Source organism: Crassostrea angulata, chromosome 5 (genome assembly GCF_025612915.1).
Source record: "Crassostrea angulata isolate pt1a10 chromosome 5, ASM2561291v2, whole genome shotgun sequence".
Taxonomy (NCBI): domain Eukaryota; kingdom Metazoa; phylum Mollusca; class Bivalvia; order Ostreida; family Ostreidae; genus Magallana; species Magallana angulata.
The window spans coordinates 22,024,717-22,046,315 of NC_069115.1; the positions used below are offsets into that span (position 1 = coordinate 22,024,717).

The following is a 21,599-nucleotide window of genomic DNA, read 5'->3' on the forward strand; positions in this document are numbered from 1 at the left end:
ATATACAAGCTTCTATGTAAAGATAGGAATTTCTGGTGCAGTGGTTCTTGAAATGAAGATTTTTAAACATTTTTCCTATGTATTTCTATGTTAAACTTTGAACCCCGCCTTGGGCCCCAGTTTTGGTCCGAGAATCACCATTTTCACAATTTAAAATCTTCACTATATATACAAGCTTTTGTGTAAATATTGGCATTTCTGGTGGAGTAGTTCTTAAGAAGATTTTTTAAGACACACACCCTCTACTCACTGTTTCACAATTATCTCCCTTTTAAAAAGGACTGTGTCCTTTATTTTAACAATTCATAATTCCCTGCCACTAAGGATGCTTTGTACCAAATTTGGTTAACTTTGGCCCAGTGGTTATAGAGAAAAAGTCGAAAATGTGAAAAGTTTACAGACGGACGGACGGATGACGGGGGTCATACTTGCCAACCTTCAACATGTGAAAATATGGTCATGACCAGCTTTGGAAAGTAAAAAAGTCATAGCGCGTAACGACATTCACGACATATTTACCATGCATTTCATAGGTATATACAATAGAAATATGTGTTAAAACTTATGTGTGATACTTTATTGAAAAGAAGCATTTTAATTTAACTAACAGTTGCTGATTTTGAATTTTGTAAAGTGATCTGACACAGAAAATAGTAGGTTGTGTTCAGCTAAAAAAAAATGCAAAAAGAGTTTCTGCTACATTAACCTTGCTTTTGAACTCTGTAAATGATGGCATGAAAGTTGTGAGTGACATGGAAGTTTTTTGTGTATTTAAAAGCATTTTATACCAGGGTTGGCCGGGAAATACCACTGCTGGGAATTACCGGTGGTAAATACCGGTATTTTCCGTCCCGGTCAATACTACTGTTTTTCACTAATCTGGGAAATACTGGGAAATACAAATTTATAATCTTTATTTCTTTAATTTTTCAATGCAAAACGTATGTTTATGATAAAAGATATTAACAATAAGCATCAACAACCAATTTATCCTACTTTCCCATTTCACTGCCAGTTTATGAATCTTAAATTCACCAATCACCTATTCCCAAAGACTTCTATAGCTGCTAAAGTACAAATTTTAGTCCAGCTTTTTGAACTTCAATTTTTCTGTTTTACAGATTTATAATTCAAAGCACAAAATAAACTGTTATGATTACTGTAGGTGTTACAAGTAACAATTAAATAATCACACATGTTGTTATTATAAATGACACTTGACAGTTTTGTGCTCCTGTTTTGGGGAGATATATACAATGATTGGGGCTGATTGGCTTCTTCTTATGTGTGTTGCATACTGAGGTAGTGACACAGTCACACTTTATTTTTCACAATTTTCTTGCACCATTTTCACATTCACCAAATAACCAGAAAATGGAACTTTTGATATCATGTTTATGATAACTGTATAGATTCACCTATACCTGACTAGTCTTTAAAACAAAATAACAATGTTGTCAATGAATGAACCATGCTTGGAGTATTCATTAGAAGATAACCAATGCATTACTGGGCAGTCAAAACTTGTTAAAATCAAAGAACATTATAAAATGTCAAAAAGCTGACAAGGTGTACTATTATCTACATCCCTACAGATTTCATTAAGACTAATGTCTAAGTTTGAAGTCAAACAGATCATATTACCTAATGATTCTATCAGTTTAATCAAATTTGACCTTTTTGTTTTCGCATAAAGGTCAGGTCAAGGTCACTACTTTTTTCCTCAACGTACAGGATGATAAAAATGAGTGTAGCTCTTTGTAGTTCTGTAGACATTTGTTAAAGATCTGAAGATTCTAATCTTCAATTAAATCATAGACCATTAGAGTGGTTATCAGCTTATACTACTAAATTGGAATAAATATTTAAACTAAAATTGATATTGCTTAGCCCGCATTTCCTCTAATTTTCTTAAATTTTGAAGAAATTTTGATTATTTTTTATGCTTCCAATAATAAAATATTTCTGATTTTTATGTATTATAAAGACTTTATATAATGATATAAATTGAAAGAAAAGCTAATATATTGACCATTTTATAAGAGAGAAAAACTGATTTTAGTGATTTTTTCACAAAAATCAATGTAAAGAATGGGCGCTTTAAAAAGCTTATAAAATGTAATTTGATAGGCAAATCATATTTTAAAAACATATTCTGAAACCCAAGTATCATATTATTAGTTCACATTAGTAAAAAAATCCAACATTAAATTGTTATTGTTTTTAAAATGCCAAAACAGACTCATTAATCTGCAGCAATTCTGAATTGAGCAACATGTGATATTTTTCTACGCCAATATTACGCCAAAAATATAGTCCTTGTTCGATTTTAAACATTGATTACATTTTTCTATGCCAAGTTGTATGATAGTAAAAAAGAAAGAAAAATATACTATTTTAATTTCCTTTCATCTTGATTTAATGAACAATTAATCAAATTTACGTTTGACAAGTCGAAAACCAGGAAAGACTCCTTCCTTAATGTGTCTGTTATAGCCATCGACGTATTGTTTACGTACTAAGCTTGGGTTCATAATTGGAAGTTAAATGCGCAACGTTATTTACGAACCATATCCGGAAATCAGGAGATTTTCGGGTTGTTCGACAAAAATCGGGTGAAAAGCATGACTTGACGGGTCATAAAAAATAATCGTGGGTCGAAAAATCGGGTTTGACCCGACAAAATCGGGTCAGTTGGCAAATATGACGGGGGGTCAGATAAGCTCACTTGAACCTTCGGTTTAGGTGAGCGAAAAACCACTTATCCTAACACTACCATAACATTTTGGGCATTGAATTTGATACAATTAATATGGTAATGCTGCTTCCTCAAGACAAGCTCGACAATCTTAAACAAACTATTTATCTTTTTCTCAAAAAGAAAAAAGTCACACTTATCCCTCAGATAAGAGAAATAACTTCTGTAGAAAATAATCTCACTTCGTTTCTTTTAACTCACAATTATTAAGGCATGAAGCAACAAGAGAGGCGGTGCTAGGCCCCAATTCATGTTGGAAGGTGACATTTATTTTACTTTTATGTTAAATAATGAAATCTGACTGGTTTAGACGGAGTTGATTATCTGTTCTATTACCCTCAGCGTTAGCAACACACTTGGCAACGAGTAACACAAAGAATTGTTATATGCGCGTAAATTATGCACGTACTGTTCATCGTAAAATATACGTTATTTCTGTATAAAAGCATTAACTTTTTCTCTAACATTGAAACATTCAGTATAATAAAATAAATAGTGCTTGTCTGGAAGGGTAACAGTGGAAATTGACTCCCTGAGAAAGCCATTGTCAACCGACGTAAAGCGGAGGTTGACAGTGATTTTTGAGGGGTGTCAATATATGATATTCAAATATAAAAAAAGAAAATTTGAACAGAATGAACTGAACATCAACTTTTATCAGGGGGAAAAAAGTAAAGAAAACTCTTACAAAATACTGCAAGACAATATATCCCTATATTGAGAACATATCAATTACTGGATTATCATTCATTTGATCACCTTTTTGTGTTTTAATAAAATGTTCTGGTTTACATTTGTTGCATTTCTAAAACATCCTTTTACTATTATCTTATCCAAATTTAAAAACAGAAAACATTTCTGATTAATTAGAAACTGTGGCAATTTATCAAGTACTGTATGTAAAATATGTATGTAGAGCCTTCAACAGTCTATAATAAAGAAAGATAACTCTTGCTGACTGAAGCAATTTTTGCTAAAAACCTAAACAACAAAGTGCTATTCTGAACTATAAACCAGCTCTTCATTTATGTTTTGTAATATGAATTGGCAATGTATATAACTATATATTATTTTCATATACAGTAAATATTTTTAATTTTATGCTGGGCGGGTAAAATTTTGCTTTTTCTAATCAATTTGTCTTAGTTTTTTTTTCTTATCATGATTGGACACATTATCAATGTTTGAAAAATCTAGCAGCACTTCATCACACCAACTTTGTTTCATTTGAATCTATTGATAATGACTTTGATGAATTTTTTTTTCAAAAATATATGGTAAAATTAATAGCAGAGGGATATTACACCTTAAATTAGTTCAGTCGTTTATAGGCTTGCTCAACTTTGCATGTAAAACCGTTTCACCAGGCTGAGCTTTTTAAGGCGACTTATCGATGCCACTATGGGTGTTAAAAAACCCAGCATTATAAGGTCAGAATCACGCAAGAAATAAAATCTGATCTCTTATAACTTTGGGCATTTTGACATCAGACACATCTTTACAATATCTTACTGACAGTGCAAGTGGACCAGATGGGGGACTTAGTATAATATATTTTGCTGGTAGCTGGGCACATGCAAAATGGCAAGTCGACTGGGTAGAAGTAGGCATGTTAAGAGACATGGAATTTTTGGAACTATTTCCAGTGTACGTTGCAATTTCATTATCATAATGGTACAACCGGCTCTCCATCAAAAGAATACTGTTCCATATCGATAACATGGCAGTTGTACAAATACTCAATACATTCACATCCAAATCACCGAGAGTCATGAAAATTGTTAGAAAACTAGAACTGATCACTTTTAAATTCAACATTACAATCAAAGCTCAATATACTGTAAACGTATTTTAATTGGCGTGTACGATATTTGGCGGAAATTGGTTTTTGTACAAGTTGGCGTAGATTTGAATTAGCGTTTTTCTGAATGTGCCTTTTCTTAGACATATACGCATAGCATTTAGCGGTGTACTTGATTTAGCGGAAGCCGCATTCTGCCAAAAGCGCTAAATATAATACACAGCCAAATGTAGTACGGTTACATTATCCCCTCAAAATGTAATTAAGTGGCTGACAGTATTTCTCGTTCACAGTGGGGGAGATTCACAGATCTGGCGCCCGATGCAGATGTTTGGCCAACCCCAGTTCACAACCAAATTTGGCAGATCTAAGGGAAGAATCCAAGACGCTAATCCGCAATTCAGTAGCCATCAGTACAATGTACATGAAAGACATATCAAACTGCCCTCAAAAAATTCCAAAATTTTGTCCGAGTTCATTACAATCACTCAGTAGTGATTTGGCTCATAACGCCACCTGTGTTATTTGTCGATTTAACAGCATGCTGTTAGCACTGTGCAGTTATATATATGCGCAATAGCCTTTTTTCACAAACTCAAGGGCTACAGGACCCAACAAATAACTTTCTCATTAGTAAAGCATTACATGGCCTTAAGCGCACTAGGAACACAACACAGAACTCGCGTTGCCCCATAACTTTACATATCTTGCTCAAAATCCCCGCCTCATTACCAACAATTTGTTAAGCATGAGGTTAAGCTGTTTACGTGTGCTTTTAGTTTAGCATACTTTGCTTTGCTCAGAGTAGGAGAATGCACAGTTACAAATTACACTACTACCTCACATTATATTCAGTTTCAAGGAATTGAGTTAGGTCTTGCACTAACCAAGTAAGAGTAACAATTCCACATTCAACAAGAGGCCCATGGGGCCACATCGCTCACCTGAGCAACAATGGGCGTTCAAAAGATATTGTGCCCTAAAGTCCCTCGGTAGAATAACAAAAAATAAATATTGTCAAGTATTCGAATTTTACACTTATTTTTGCATACACGTAATCTTTGACATTGTACCTTCATGAAATACTATTTTTTTTACCATAATAAGAAGATCCTACGCAAGATATAAAACTAAAGATTTAGTAGGGGTACACTGTTAAGTTGTTTACTTCCAATTCCCTGTATTTTCGTTCTGCCCCCCCCCCCCCCCCCCCACACACACACTTTTTAAAGCGATCAAAATATATGAAAGCATATCGGTACATTTTTTTTTCATCAACTACTTACTAGTTATTGTATTAAAAAAAAAATATAATAGTTATTTTATTTTATTTAAAAATCCTACATGTATAAATGTGAAGAAGAAAATTGTACCTCAATGTGCTCACTTACTCAAATTAAAAACATTCAAAAATTTAATTTGTCTTCTCCATTATAATTAAATGACTGTTATTTACCTCGCGTACAAACCAGGATAATTTTTCGCTGTGATATTTTCTTAGGAATAGCGATAATTACTTTATCCCCGCAACAGAAATGTTGCAGAACAATGGAAACTGTTTTAAAGATGTCGTTTTTATTTACTCGTGTCTGAAAAACTATCAAAATTGATGTAGATTTCACATTATTTATTGTATAAAGAGGGGGCCCTAGAAAATATGTATATCTTTTATTTTGTTTGTACAAATATTTAACATACTCTAATTCATATAGAATTTCTAATGTTCGACCAAAATTTCAGCGTCAATCGTAGAATTATAAGCAAGATACAGAGCTCACAGTTCGCCTAAGTTTGAGTCATATTTTGTTCACATGAGTTTATTACATTCAGCTTAAGATTTTTAACTTGGTATTTCCTATTCAGCATTTGAAATGGAAAAAAAGAATGGCCTTAGATTTTCAATTCTTTTATTCACTCAAGACCAGTTCACTAGTATTTGAGGTTTACAATCAGTTTATAAAAATGTACACAAACACAGTCAAGGATCACATGTACAGTAGGAGTAATAATGACGAAAAAAGGTTAAGTTTACAATACAATAAGTTGTTAAATTTAGTTTCAGGAAGAACAGACTTTGAAAATTTTCCTAATAAATATTGCCAATTTTTTTTACTTTTTTAATCTTTAGTTTTTAAGAAATGTGTACAAACATAGAATTGGGAGCAAATCTCTGTATCTTGCTTATAATGCGAAGCTTAACACTCAAATATGGTTAGTAAATAGAAATTGTAAACAATTAAACACAAGAAACATGCACTATAACAAATTAATAAAGAACACTTTTTTTTTTTCGAAATGAATCATATATATATACATTTATATACCTACATTTTTCCGTCAGCGATATCAAACTCTATTTAAACTGAATAAACTCGAGAAAATGCCGAGCATCTCAACAAAACCTATTGCATTAATCTACAATTACGCAAAAGATAATGCCGAATTACCGATAGAATGAATTGTATTTCAGTACTTTTTTGATACATCAGATGTTGCTTAATTTGCGCAGGTTAACATTTAACTGTTTGATTTACCGAAGTCTCTGTTTGATTTGATACGTAAAAATCACGTAATACAGACGATAGTTCCCAGGTTACAAAGCATAAATAATGAAAACGAAACGAAAATCAGAATAAGCTAACACGAACGTCATGTGTGAAAACTCTCAACGCATTGAAATATTTAGCCTCAATTTACTTCACAAAATCGGCAACAATATATTTTGCATGTTACAAAAATTTCCCTTCATACGCGAACTGTTGCATAACAAGCAAATTTATCATAGTCAGATCGACCCTTTTTCGTATAATGTCAGGGCTGCTTTAAACAAAGAACCTCGTTTTAGAAGTATGGACAACGAGTCTTGGTAAAATGGGTATGCAAACCCGGGCCGTGGCAAAATAAAAGCCGGGGCAGATCGGCAATCGTCAATTCCAAATATGCATTATTTTGCAGCAATATTTACAGCGAATACAAATATACTGGTCCATCAAACATCCTGAAATTTTAATGAGATTGGCAGATTAATAACAGTACTGCCAATCTTTTGTTTTGCCCAGGCCAAGTATTGCCTACCCATTTTACCGGATGCCGAACCCGAAGCTGAAACACGCCTTTCCTTTATTATTATTTTCGTAATAAATCATTTTTGAAACAGAATTAGCACTTAATTTTTGCAATTTATATTTTCCTTCACATAAGGATAATTTATGCTAAACTACGTTGAATTGGACTCAATAGTTCTTGAGAAGAAGATGTTTAAAAATGCACCCCCCTTTTTCTACAGTTTCAAGGCTTCCTCCGCTTTGAATACAATTATGTCTGCAATTAATATTCGCCCTCCCATAAGGATGCTTTGTGCCAAATTTGGTTGAAATTGGATAAGCGGTTTTAGAGAAGAAGTTCAAAACGTAAAAAGTTTACAGACGGACGGACGGACAGACGGACGACGGACAAAATGTGATCAGAATAGCTCACTTGAGCTTTCAGCTCAGGTGAGCTAAAAACTCAAAAAACATTTGGGAGTACTCTCACCCATATTCCCCTTTGTGTCCGGTTAGATCCATTCTGGAATTCTTAAAAGTCAGACCAAACACCCCACCCTCTCACATTTTCTTAGTGCACATTGACACTGCACCTCTCATTAGGTTCCAGTTTAAGGTCTTAAGCAAGGAAATAGCCAATCAAACTGAACTTAGTCAATTGTAGTTCCATATATATAGAGACAATTTCTTTTCTTTCTTCCTTTTTTGGCAACTTATTAAGGCCCATAGTATTGATTTTGGACTTAGTGGCTAGGAGAATTACCGGTTTTACTTTAGTGGAATTATCACACTAATTTCATTGGAACTATTTTTTTTAAATGTGCATGATGCAACTTCCTTGATGGGGCTGAGCCTGTTTGTCAACATGTGGAACCCACGTGTTGACGGGGTAGGTATGCTTACTCTCAATTATCTCTCTTAGAAGCTGCATAAGGCGTTATTTTTCTGATCTAAAATTTTTCTTGAAGCATTTAACTAAAATTTCTCTTTCATGAATTATATGCCGAAAGTATAGTTAATCAATTAAATGAATTAAAGCTATATAGTAACATATAGTGAAAATAATTCCTTGTGTGAGACCTTAACTCAGAACTGCAAAAATCACTTACTGTGGTTTCATTTATTTAATATTCAAGGGTAACAATTTTCGTGGATGAAGTGAAAATCACAGTTTCAAGGATAGGTAAATTCGTGGTCAATGACCCTATCAATACAAAATACTCATAGAATTTGCACTTCGATGAATATTTAATTTCGTGGATCAACAAAACAACGAAATACACGAAAAGTGTTATTCAACGAATATTGATGAAACCACAGTAAACACTAACACATCATGTTACTTTGGCACACATAGATGCAGAATTGGTAGAGCCACCGATATGGCTTTACAAGGGGAGCCTTACAGTGATATCCAGAAAGCAGGCAGGTGGAGATAACCTGTTTTCTCAAAGTATATCAGGATTGCATAATCACTAGTAGATCCTCAAAGTAGTTTCAAAACATTTATACATGCAAGACTTCCGAGTTATATCAACCCAAACCAAGAATTGCAGGTCCCCTGACACAGATATGGATACTTGAATCCTCTATACCCTATTGGGCTGGACAGCTCGTCAGATCAAACCTACGAATAACAATGAACTAGAAAACTGACCAGTCAGGAAGGGCCCTGCTATGACAATTAATATAGAGAAGTGAAAAAAACTTTGAATTCCATCCTCTTTATATTAACAATGATGAAAAATAAATCCCGGCATAAGATGTAAAGAACTGCAATATACATGTATATAAGGTGGTAAAAAAACAATATGAAAATTATAAGTAACAACTGTATTTTTAAAATTTCAAGATAATTCCTGAATGTCCAAAAACTCTTAATAGTAACATTGTATCTGCATAAAACAGGGATAACCTCATGTATTATAAAGAAACCCCCTATATTAAATGTGTGTTTAAAAAAGATTTAAACAGGTGTTTTATAAAATGCAAGCCTTCAGTGAATGCAAATACATTGTTTCACCCAGGGTTGACCGCAACTTCAAAACAAACATCAGTTGCAGACAAAGGTGTTCATTAATCTTCATATGACAGATAGAGATAAGCCTCTAAATTTTCTGCAGCAGGCAAGATAATTAATCCCAGGGGAATAATTGTTTTGCTCTCTCATCCTTTTCTTCTAAATTGACAATAAGATTTTTTTTTCAGAAATGACAGAATGGGTTTATTATGTGATTACCTGTTAAAATTAAAAGCATTAAGGCAGAATTAAATAAAATAAATACCGGTAATTAAAAAATAAAATAGTGAAAAGGGATATCTTATATATATCTTGATTTTAGAATTCAATCAAATTATCATAAATCATTGTGTACGGTATTTTAACCAAAATAAAGTATAATATTCTATTTTAAATCCATATTTCAAAGAATGTACACAATACTACATATCATTCAAAATTGACCTTTACTTCAAAACAAAGTTCATTTGCAGACACAGGCAGTGCAGTAATTAATCTAAATGTGACAGATAAAGATGAAGCTTAGGATTTTCTTCCTGTGGAAGGTTAATTAATCCCAAAGGACAAATATTGCACAGCCTTCCAAGTATACAGGGATGGTAACATTCTCAGCAGTTATCTCTCTTTGCCCATTCATTCTTATGCATAGTTAAGGAATCTACCCCACCACCCCAGCTCCAACCAGAAAACATAGAGAACCAAACTGAGCATCAAAATATGTATTTCTGCCTACTGAACTACCTTATAAGACAAAAACAGAAAATTTGTGGACGGAAGAGTGACAGACGGACAGACAGAAGGACGGACAGACAGAGTGATTATAATAGGGCACCCGCAAATCCTTTCGGGGCTCTAATTACTAGCTGAAGTCCTTTGGCATGCTAGATGAGGGATGCAGTGGCATCAACTTGACCCTGATATCATGAAACTGCTAAAACATAGTTCGCCACAGAATGTTATATTAATTCAATTGGGCTCAAATGACCTCGTAACAGAGGGTCTAACTAGTAAAAAGTTTGTTCAAGAAATAAATTGCAGCTTACTTAGATACAATGCACTCTCACCAAAGACCAACTTAGTTTGGTCTTCAATACTACCTCGCCTTTATTGACATGATTCACCTTTACAAAGTGGCCACAAGATAGACAAAAACGCAAAAAAATAAATAAGCAAGTCAAAAAGCTTATTACTAAATTGGGGGGAAGTGTAATTTTGCACAACAATATTCTAGTCCACAATATCTATCTCTTCCAAAACGATGGAACACAACTTTGGGATGAGGGTAATCCCTGTTAAATAACTTTTAGTTATGCTTGCTGGGAATGATTAATAATAATCATTAGGGGCATATTTTGGCTGTCAATGGAGGAGCACAATATTTATGTCCATGGCGGGTCTGAGGGAATATAATTTGAAAGTTGTCAACATATCTGGCTCTATTGTTTCCCCTCCATCGGTCACCTAAGACAGAAGATGTTGGTTAACGGGTCTGTAAAGGAAATTTGATGTGTGCTTAAAAATTGTCGAGTCTAGATTGGGGTCACTCAAGTTGTACAGTCAAGGTGCCCACTCCACCTCTACACACAGGAGGAGAGGCTTAGTCCTGGAGTACATGGTATAGTACTAACAACCAGGTGCAATAACTGGAAAACGAGGTACAAAGATAGTTGAAACTTCTAATCCTAAATGGGTGTTGCTTAATAGTTTAGGATTTTCTGTACTGGCGCTCAACGTCGGGCCACCGGTTTGCCCATTATACATAAATTGTTAAGTTGGTATCCCAAACTGTACGCAGGGAAATATTCACCCTCGTTTTATTTTCGCCCCTTTTGCCTTCGTTGTCAGAGGGCAAATTAAATACTGGGCGAATTTTATGTTGCAAATATCTCTGTTAACACAACTGCATCTGGGCAAATCCAAGACGGGACGAAAAAGCTTGCAAGTGTAAAAGGGCGAAAATTACATGGGGCGAAAATAACCCTCTGACTCAGGGGTAATGCAATGCGGCCATTTTTTGCCATTTTCCTTATTCGAATTGTTAATATTTTGTGTGATGTTTTATTGGCTTCATCATTCAATAAATATGTAGTAATTTGTGTTGTGACTGTTGTCATGGTAACATTTTAACAAGAGGCCCATGGGGCCACATAGCTCACCTTGGCAACAATGGCTTTATATGGGTGTTCAAAGGATATTGTGCCATATGGCCCCTCGGTAGAAAAACAAAAAAAAGAATACCATAAAATCAACTGTATCCAAATTTTACACTTATTTTCCTACACTCAATCTATGACAATATACCCTTATGAAATACCATTTTTACCAAAAATAAGATCCTATGCTTAGAAAACAAAATTTTGGTAGGGGTACACTCTAAACTTCCAATTCTCTTTATTTCAGTTCTGCCCCCTCCCTTTATAAAACGATCAAATTATATATGAGAATATGCACATAGGTACATATTCATCTTCAACTATATTGTACTAGCTAGTTATTGTATTTTATTAAAGAAGATTCCTATATGTGAAAGAGGACAAGTGAAAAGCTGTCAATGTGACAGCAAACCATGTTTTCTTTGATGTGAACTGTATCCATAATCCATGTCAACCCGGATCCAGTGAAATGGAGTATCCTATATGCAATATTTTGCCAAAAAATGACTAAGTTCAAAAGCGGGTATTTTTTCATAAATAATCAGAAGTCAAAATACCTCTAATATATGTACAATTAATCTGCAAAAGAACAACTTCCTTTCTTGAAAACTGTAGGAGGAGTTATCCGTACAATGAAGGTACCCTATTTGCAATATTTTGCCAAAAAATGACTAAGTTCAAAAGCTGGTATTTTTTTTTTTTTATAAATTATCAGAAATCAAAATTCTAGCAATATGCACACCTCCGATATATATACAATTGATCTGCAAAAGAACAACTTCCTATCTTGAGAACTGTAGGAGAAGTTATCCGAACAATGAGGTTACCCTTTATGCAATATTTTGCCAAAATATGATTAAGTTCAAATTTTAGACGAAAAATGCTGAGCATCTTAACAAAACACGTTGCATTATAATCAACTATAACGTAGAGATCGTACCGAATTACCAATAAAATGTATTATATAATAGTATTTACAAGAGGCCCATGGGCCACATCGCTCAACTGGGGAACAATAGCTATGATAAAATCAGCTTAATGGAGTCATAATACAAACTATCTGGACAATGTACAACAATACATGTAGATCCTGTATAAATAAAATCAATTTTCCCCCTAGATATTCTTATGTTTATAATCATTAGTCCCTTTTCTAACAGGATGATTTTATAGTCATATCATATGTTGAGTATTGCAGTTCTCAAAAAGATCCTTCACAATAGTTTATATATGGGATATAAACCTACATCAAACTCTGAACCTTCTTGTGAGACCACAGAATTGTCCTGGGGCCAAAGTCTTAACAATTATAAAGAATCATCTGGCTGATTAGTTTCTGAGAAGAAGATTTTTAAAGATTTACTCTGTATATTCCTTTGTTAAACTTTGACACCCCCCTATTGTGGCCCCACCTTACCCCAGGGGTCATGATTTTCACAACTTTGAATCTACACTACCTGAGGATGCTTCCACACAAGTTTCAGCTTTCCTGGCTGATAAGTTTCTGAGAAGATTTTTAAAGATTTACTCTATATATTCCTATGTAAAACTTCGACCCCCCCCCCCCCCCATTGTGGCCCCATCCTACCCCCAGGGATCATGATTTTCACAACTTTAAATCAACACTACCTGAAGATGCTTCACACAAGTTTAAGCTTTCCTGGCTGATTAGTTTCTGGGAAGAAGATTTTTAAAGATTTACTCTGTATATTCCTATGTTTAACTTCGACCCCATATTGTGGCCCCATCCTACCCCCGGGGGTTATGATTTTCACAACATTGAATCTACACTACATGAGGATGCTTCCACACAAGTTTCAGCTTTCCTGGTCTTATGGTTCATGAGAAGAAGATTTTTATATATTTACTCTGTATATTCCTATGTAAAATTTCGACCACCCATTGTGGCCCCACCCTGCCGCTGGGGGTCATGATTTTCACAACTTTGTATCTACGCTACCTGAGGATGCTTTCACAAAAGTTTCAGCTTTCCTGGCTGATAAGTTATTGAGAAGAGTTTTAAAAATTTACTCTATATATTCCTAAATAAAATTTCGACCCCCTATTGTGGCCCCACCCTACCGCTGGGGGTCATGATTTTCTCAACTTTGAATCAGCACTACCTGGGGGTGCTTCCACACAAGTGTCAGCTTTCCTGGCCGATTAGTTTATGAGAAGAAGATTTTTAAAGATTTACTCTATATATTCCTATGTAAAATTTCGATCCCCCATTGTTGCTCCACCCTTCCCCCGGGGGTCATGATTTTCACAACTTTGAATCTACACTACCTGAGGATGCTTCCACACAAGTGTCAGCTTTCCTGGCCGATTAGTTTCTGAGAAGAAGATTTTTAAAGATTTACTCTGTATATTCCCATGTTAAACTTCGACCCCCCCCCCCACTGTGGCCCCACCCTACCCCTGGGGGTCATGTTTTTCACAACTTTGAGTCTACACAGCCCGAGGATCCTTGCACACAAGTTTCAGCTTTTCTGGTCTTATGGTTCATGAGAAGGAGATTTTTGAAAATTTATCAAAAAGTTTCATAAATTCCTAATTATCTCCCTTCGAAAAAAGGGTGTGATCCTTAATTTTCACAACTTTGAATCCCCTTAGGCTAAGGATGCTTTGTGCCAAGTTTGGTTGATATTGGCCCAGTGGTTCTTGAGAAGATGTTGAAAATGTGAAAAGTTTACAGACATACGGACGGACAGACAGACAGACGGACGGACAGACAGACGACGGACAAAAGGTGATCAGAAAAGCTCACTTGAGCTTTCAGCTCAGGTGAGCTGAAAACTAAGAGTCCTAGGTCTTAAATGTGTGCATTTTGGAATGTTCAATTAAACCAAATAATCTACTGAAATTCCTATGCTGCACAGAAGAAATTCTCCATTTGGCTTTTCCTCCTTAATAGATTTCAAATTGTGTATTTAATTTGCTTGCAAAGCATTGCATTGTGCATCAGAAAGTTATTTATCTTATAGTGACATCACATTGTTTTAGAGTTACAAAGATTTAATTATGTCTCAGTCAAAATCTAGAAATCAGACGAATTCATAAAAATTGTGGGGTGTTCTCTTATTATATGAATCTCATTTCTACCATGTCAATCTTTGAAAATATTTCTGTCTTATAAAATTTTAATCAAAGATGAGAAATATGTGTGTGTTACTGAATACATGTAAACTTTTTCAATAGGCATTGCTACCTTATCCTTTATTTCTCTTCTTTTCTTTTCAGGTTCCAATGTATCTTTCCTTGTGGTTGGCCTTTGCTTAGCATTCTTCCCCCTGTAATTTTGGATGTGAACAAAACATGAAATATATTACCAGCATAGTGATACATGTACCTCCTACACTTCACCTGCAACACATGCACTTACCTTTCTTCTGCCTTTTTTAGATTTCTCTCTGATGGCTTTTTCTTTTCTACAGCTTCTTTTTCCAAATTACTTGCATCGTCATCAGAGTTGCTGAAAGCATTTAACAGCTTTTTCTTTAAGAAATATGACTAAATGTCACAGAAACTTTAAGCATCAATAACTAAATAACAAGAGGCCCATCGGCCACATCGTTCATCTGAACAGCGATTCCTTGTAATATTCTATTTCGTAGCATATGCTATTTCTATTTTAAACTTTGAACCCCTTTTTGGGGCCACAGTATTGGTCTATGGTTTATGATTGGATTTAACAATTTAGAATCAACACTATCTAAGGATGCTTGCATAGTAAATTCACAAACTGTAGCTTTGTAGTTCTTGAAAAAGAAAATTTGTAAACATTTTCCATAATATATATTTCATTGTTAAACTTTGAACCCCTCTTGGGGACCCAGTAAGTCCAGTGGTCACAGCTTTATTTCTCACAAGCTGAAGCATTGTAGTTCTTAAGAGGAAGATTTTTAAACATTTTTTCCATATATGGTAAACTTTGAACCTCACCTCAGGCCCCATTTTTGTCCGGGAGCCACAAGCTTTTGTGTAAACATTGGTATTTCTGGTGTAGTGGATCTTGAGAAGAATTTTAAACATTTTTCTTATGTATTTCTATGTTAAAACTTTAAACCCCGCCTGGGCCCTTGTTCTGGTCCGAGGGTCAAGATTTTTTCAATTTAGAATCTTCACTATATATACAAGCCTTTGTGTAAATATTGGCATTTCTGGTGAAGAAAATTTTTAAACATTATTCCTACACATTACTATGTTAAACTTTGAACCCCACCTGGGTCCCCAGTTTTGGTCAAAGGGACTATATAAACAAGCTTTTGTGTAAATATTGGCGTTTCTGGTGAAGTGGTTCTCAAAAGATTTTTAAAGATACACAACCTATACTCACTGTTTCGCGATTATCTCCCTTTGAAAAAGAGTTATACCCTTTATTTTAACATTTTAGAATCCTCTTACCATAAGGATGCTATATATCAAGTTTGGTTATATTTGGCCCAGTGGTTTTAGAGAAGAAGTCTAAAATGTAAAAAGTTTACAGACAGACGGATGGTGGACAACAGTTGATCAGAAAAGCTCATCTGAACCTTTGGTTCAGGTGAGCTTTTTAAAAAACATTTAATCATGATAAAAGTATTCCTAATACATAGATATAAATATCTTTATTATATTAAAATATCTAAGGGAAACATTTTCTTTAGATTTATTTTTACTTTGACAGAGGTCACTATATTTACCTGTGACTACTGTGTTCACTGTCACTCGATATAACTATAACAGTGTCAGCCTTCTTCTCCTCTTCTGTGGATTTTCTCTCTTAATAAAAACATAGGTAATCACAGATTACAAAGCTCACCGAGACAAGGCATCATCTTTAATTACAAGATCACCTTCATCATAATATCACATGTAAATGAAAATCATAATTAATAATAATAATCTCTCATATTAAATCAAGATATTAGATATTGTAGCATGGTTTGACACAATATCATATTATATCATAAAATACAGAATTCTATCATATGACACAAAATCAAATGCTACAAAATATATGATACAATATCATAATACATAAATCAAAATTATATCATCACGATACATTATCGTTTTATATTATATGATATACAGGGACCTCAGGCTAATATAGGATGCGATATAAAAATTGCCATGTAATAATCTATATTTATGATCGTTTAATGTAAAATGATATTGTATCATAGGATATGATATCGTATCATATAATATGATATCAATTTATATAATATTGTATCTATATAAATGTTATTTTATAATGCAAGACAATAATTTTCGTCATTTTCATTGACTGAAAGTACACCATGTGAAATACATTCTTTTATGATATCGATGTGAAAGCGCATCAGCGGAATATGATATGATATGACTCAACAGTATAAACAAAAATATGTATGACTGTAAATACAATTTACCAACAGGAATTATTAAATACAGATTATTAAAAACAATAATATGCAAAATGTTCTTCAATCATAATCCATTTATTCATACTGCAGAAATCTCTAATTTTCGAAATCTGTTATTGAAAGCCTACTATCTGTTCACTTTGTGCTTCATCAAGATGATATGATGGAAGACGATGTCATAGTAAGCTGTTCTGCGAGATCGGCCTCTCTCATTTTTCAATGTGTTGGATTGATATGTTGGTAGTGATTATTAAAATAGTCAAAGCTTGAATTTGTCACTAATGCGTTAAGTATTCCAAAGGATTGCGAATTATTTTAACGTGGTAATGTTCAATTCATAAACTTTTTTGTATTTATAAACAAACTTTTTGACAGCCATAGGTCTAACTGTTTGCGAGTGATTATAAATATAACTATTATGGACACAGTCAATATGTGGTTTTATCATGTTTATGGACCCATGTCAAGTGATAGCAACTGATGACACAAAAAGTGGTATGGACCTTGCAAGCTTGGTCGATAACACTTTCTGTGTCCTCAGTAAATATCATTTGACATGGGTCTTTATAACCTCATATCGACCTACAACGAAGTCCATATTGTATATGATATGATATTCTATTATATGAAATAATTTTGTATCATTGTATCATATGATATGATATGATACAGTTTTCTTCATTTATGTTGTATCACATGATATTGTATCACATGATACAACACTGTATAATATCGCATGATACAATATCATAAGATAAAATATTATATGATACAAAGTCATATCACAACTAATACAATATCATATATTAGTATGATTACATATATAATATGATACAACAATATCATATAATACAGGATCATTTTAATTCATAAAATACAATATCATATCATGTTATACAAATAAATGACTCGACATCATATCATATATTATTTTACAAAATAATATCATATGATACAATTTCTTATAATGTATGATAAACTATTATATCATATAAAATACAATAGAAATCAAATCATGATACTATATATCAAATATCAACAATTACATCTATCAAACAAGTTTGAGTAAGGTAGGACAAGGTTTTCTATGCATCCTTGATATTGAAGATCAGTCCCTCCATCTTGGGCTAGCCTTATGTTTCAAAGCCAAAGTTACATGAACCATTACATTTAGTCAGGACAGCATTTTATCCAACAATTAAACCTGTATTTAAAGATTCTGAAAACTTGCACGTATTCTAGCATCAAAATATTTGAGATCAAGCTCTGCATCTGAAGCTATCTTTACTAACACACCCATAGTTATATTTAACTGTTTAAGTCTGACTAGGTATGAACAAAATTTACTTCATTTCTTAACCAGCTCCAAGACCCAATTAACACAGTTTCAGTTGTTCTAAAAATTTAGACTTGCTTAGGCATATAGATAATCAAGATCACCTACATTATCTACAGCTACTCCTATGATACAATTACATAGTTAAATCAACCATGCAAGTTTGAATAAGTACTCACATTTACATTTCAAATATGTGACAAGGTCTAAACATTAACCTCATCCAGCATCTGAAACTAATGGCTCATATTCAGCATTCATTAGCATGTCGAGTGCATCAGTATCACAAGATTACAAGACATCATCTATCCAAATTTGTTTAAAAATAATCCAATAACTAGATGCTGTCATTAGACAATAATACCCGCACCATGTGTTTGCCCCTAAATAACACTGTTTTGTACCAGTTTAATAAAAATGAAGGCTATATGCAAGCTCCGGTAATACAATTAAAATTTATAATTTTCATAACTGAAGGATGAGATCCCTTCCCATATGATAATACACATCGTGACATGAGCAGCACTTTATGTGCAATTTGGGGTAGAACTGTTTGCAGTAAATTTTAAGTTAATCAATAATCTTAACATTTTATGTCATAGAAAGTATAATGGTCTACATAATTATTACAAACAAAATTAAAAATTAAATTATGCCCCCTCCCCGTGGCAGTTGCCGGTTTTAGATTTGCTTCTGTGTGCCTACATGAACATCATCGTGTGCACAGATTTAGAGAAGGGGTGGGAGTGAGGGGTCCAGACCCCCCCCCCCCCCCCATGAAAATTCATTTATATCAATTGTAAAATTACCAAAAATACACCTTGGACCCCAATGCTCTTACAGACATGTAAACGCTCAAACCCATTGCGCTTCAATGTTAGGTAACATCATTTGGGGGGTAAATATTTAATCAATATTAAATATACTTTATTTTTATCTCAATAGAAAGTATACATGTACATCACAATATGCAGGTGTCCTGCACCACCTTAAAGCTGTTATTTACCTAATAAAATAGTGCAAGTGGATTTGAAGAATAGGTCATAAAAATACATGCATGTTACAAATGAATGATCTTTGTCTGAAGTTACGTACACAACACAGGTCTGCATGTCTCATTAGCGGGTACTAGTTTTACCCAGCTCTTCGATTAGATGGGTTCACGTGTATATATACATGGGTGTTGCTAAAACGCGGAACGGAAAATGGAACGGAAAGCGGAACGGAAGGGAAAACGGAAAATCTTATCTAATGTTATTTACCTCATAGATTTGTTAATCATGCTAAAACGATATACTTTATGTACCTTTTTAATTTTTTTTTGAAAGATTAGCAATATTAGATTATTTATTCAAGAATATTTATTTCCTCAAAATTAACAGTACATGCATTGACCACTATATTCTGTCCCAAAATATCCTCGATTCACTTTTTGCTGTATATTTATATATACCTCAGGGTTCAAGCGATTCTCTTTTAGAAGCATTAAACATTCTCATTATTCTTTTTTTAAAACGTCCTCTCTAGCTTATCAGCTGGTATAAATACACGGCTAAAAATAAAGAAGTCTACGGGGTTTTGCATTTCAACAGACCCGGATGATAGTGTTGAAAAATTGTGCAAGGTCTTCTGAGTCACTTCCAAATGGAGAAAAGATGTCAACATTTTCCATTATAAATCGTCCAAATGTGCTGCATGAATATTTTGGGATCGACAGACTATAGTCCCAATATATTATCGGAAAATCAAACCAGGCAACGTCTAGAGCTCTCTATTCGGATCATATGTATATAGCTGCTGGAATAAACAACTGCTTAGTAATGCAAACGTAAACAAAATTGCATTGCTAAAAATACTAATTCACAAATTACTAGTTTCACAAATTACCGGGTATTTTAATGTTTACTGTATTTTAATTTTTAATGCCGTCAGTCCTACGGTTTTTTTTCTTCCATCTCAATGATACTGTATCGTCTGTATGATAAAAGATCGTCTAGAACACCGAAAATTCAATTTTGATGTAAGTATATACATGTACATCATATTTGAAATATGAAAATACTCAAAACACGCATAAAACGCTTTCACTAACTGCGTACGTTACACTGATATGCCAGCAATACCATATAAGAAAAATAAGTAAAAAGTTATAGCTAATTTGCTCGTTTAATCATGTTAATGTTTCACAATTCGTATACATTTTATTTTTCCGTTTCCGTACTCAACTAAAGCCGAATAAATACAATGCTATAATTGATAGACATTCATATGAATATTAATAAGATAACAACGTGTTGATAATCATTCATTAGATATAAATAAAAGATACAAAGTAAATTGTTTCTGGCCAGTCTATACCCTTTTTAAGCGATAAACGTGATGATATTATACATTCCGTTCTGCTTTCCGTTCCGTTTTCCGTTCCGCGTTTTAGCAACACCTATACATGCATGTCTGTGTTTTCCGTATGCAGAAAAGGAGTAGTTAAGATCAGCTAAAGGAATTCATTATTGTGTTTTAATTGGATTATCATTATGATGTTGACCAATTTAGGTAAGCATATTACATGTAGTAGCAGTAGCACAATATAATGAGATGCCAGCATACATATATGTTCTACTTTCACTTTCTAAATGTGACCTCCCTTTGACAGCATACTGTATCATCATCTTTTAATATTTAAATAAGCTTATCATCGTTACCTATCCTATCGCATTTGTAAAGTTTCTGTCATTTTAGTTGCAAAAGTTATTTTTTTCATTTGTCAGACTGCATGCAGTATTGAGTTGACCCCATATTGACCCTGTATAAACAATTTCTTATTAAATTTGTGTATTACATGTAAGTAGGTGTAGACACTTATCATTTTTATATGAGTTATAATAGGAAGGAAGGAGTATTTCTTTCTTAATGTATTATGATGCATTAAAAACAATGTAGGTCATGACCTTATGGGACTGTTCTGACCCCACGAAACAGGAAAATACAAAATATCTTCTAATGTCATTATGATGCATCAAATGGTGTAAAGTACATTAATGACCCCCAGGTGTTGTCTTTAACCCCCCCCCCCCCCTGCCTTCATGAAATAGGA

At 33.7% G+C, this 21,599-nt stretch overlaps 1 protein-coding gene across 1 annotated transcript in view; it reads right to left on the reverse strand.

Annotated features, from left to right (window-relative positions):
• LOC128185225 (uncharacterized) overlaps positions 1-21,599 on the reverse strand; it is a 160,679-nt gene that overhangs the window by 16,075 nt on the left and 123,005 nt on the right. The window contains exons 9-11 of the mRNA XM_052854876.1: positions 16,462-16,540; positions 15,162-15,251; positions 14,988-15,069 (exon numbers count right to left, since the gene is read on the reverse strand). Of these exons, the coding sequence (XP_052710836.1) occupies positions 14,988-15,069; positions 15,162-15,251; positions 16,462-16,540 (251 nt within the window). The remainder of the gene's footprint in view (positions 1-14,987; positions 15,070-15,161; positions 15,252-16,461; positions 16,541-21,599) is intronic.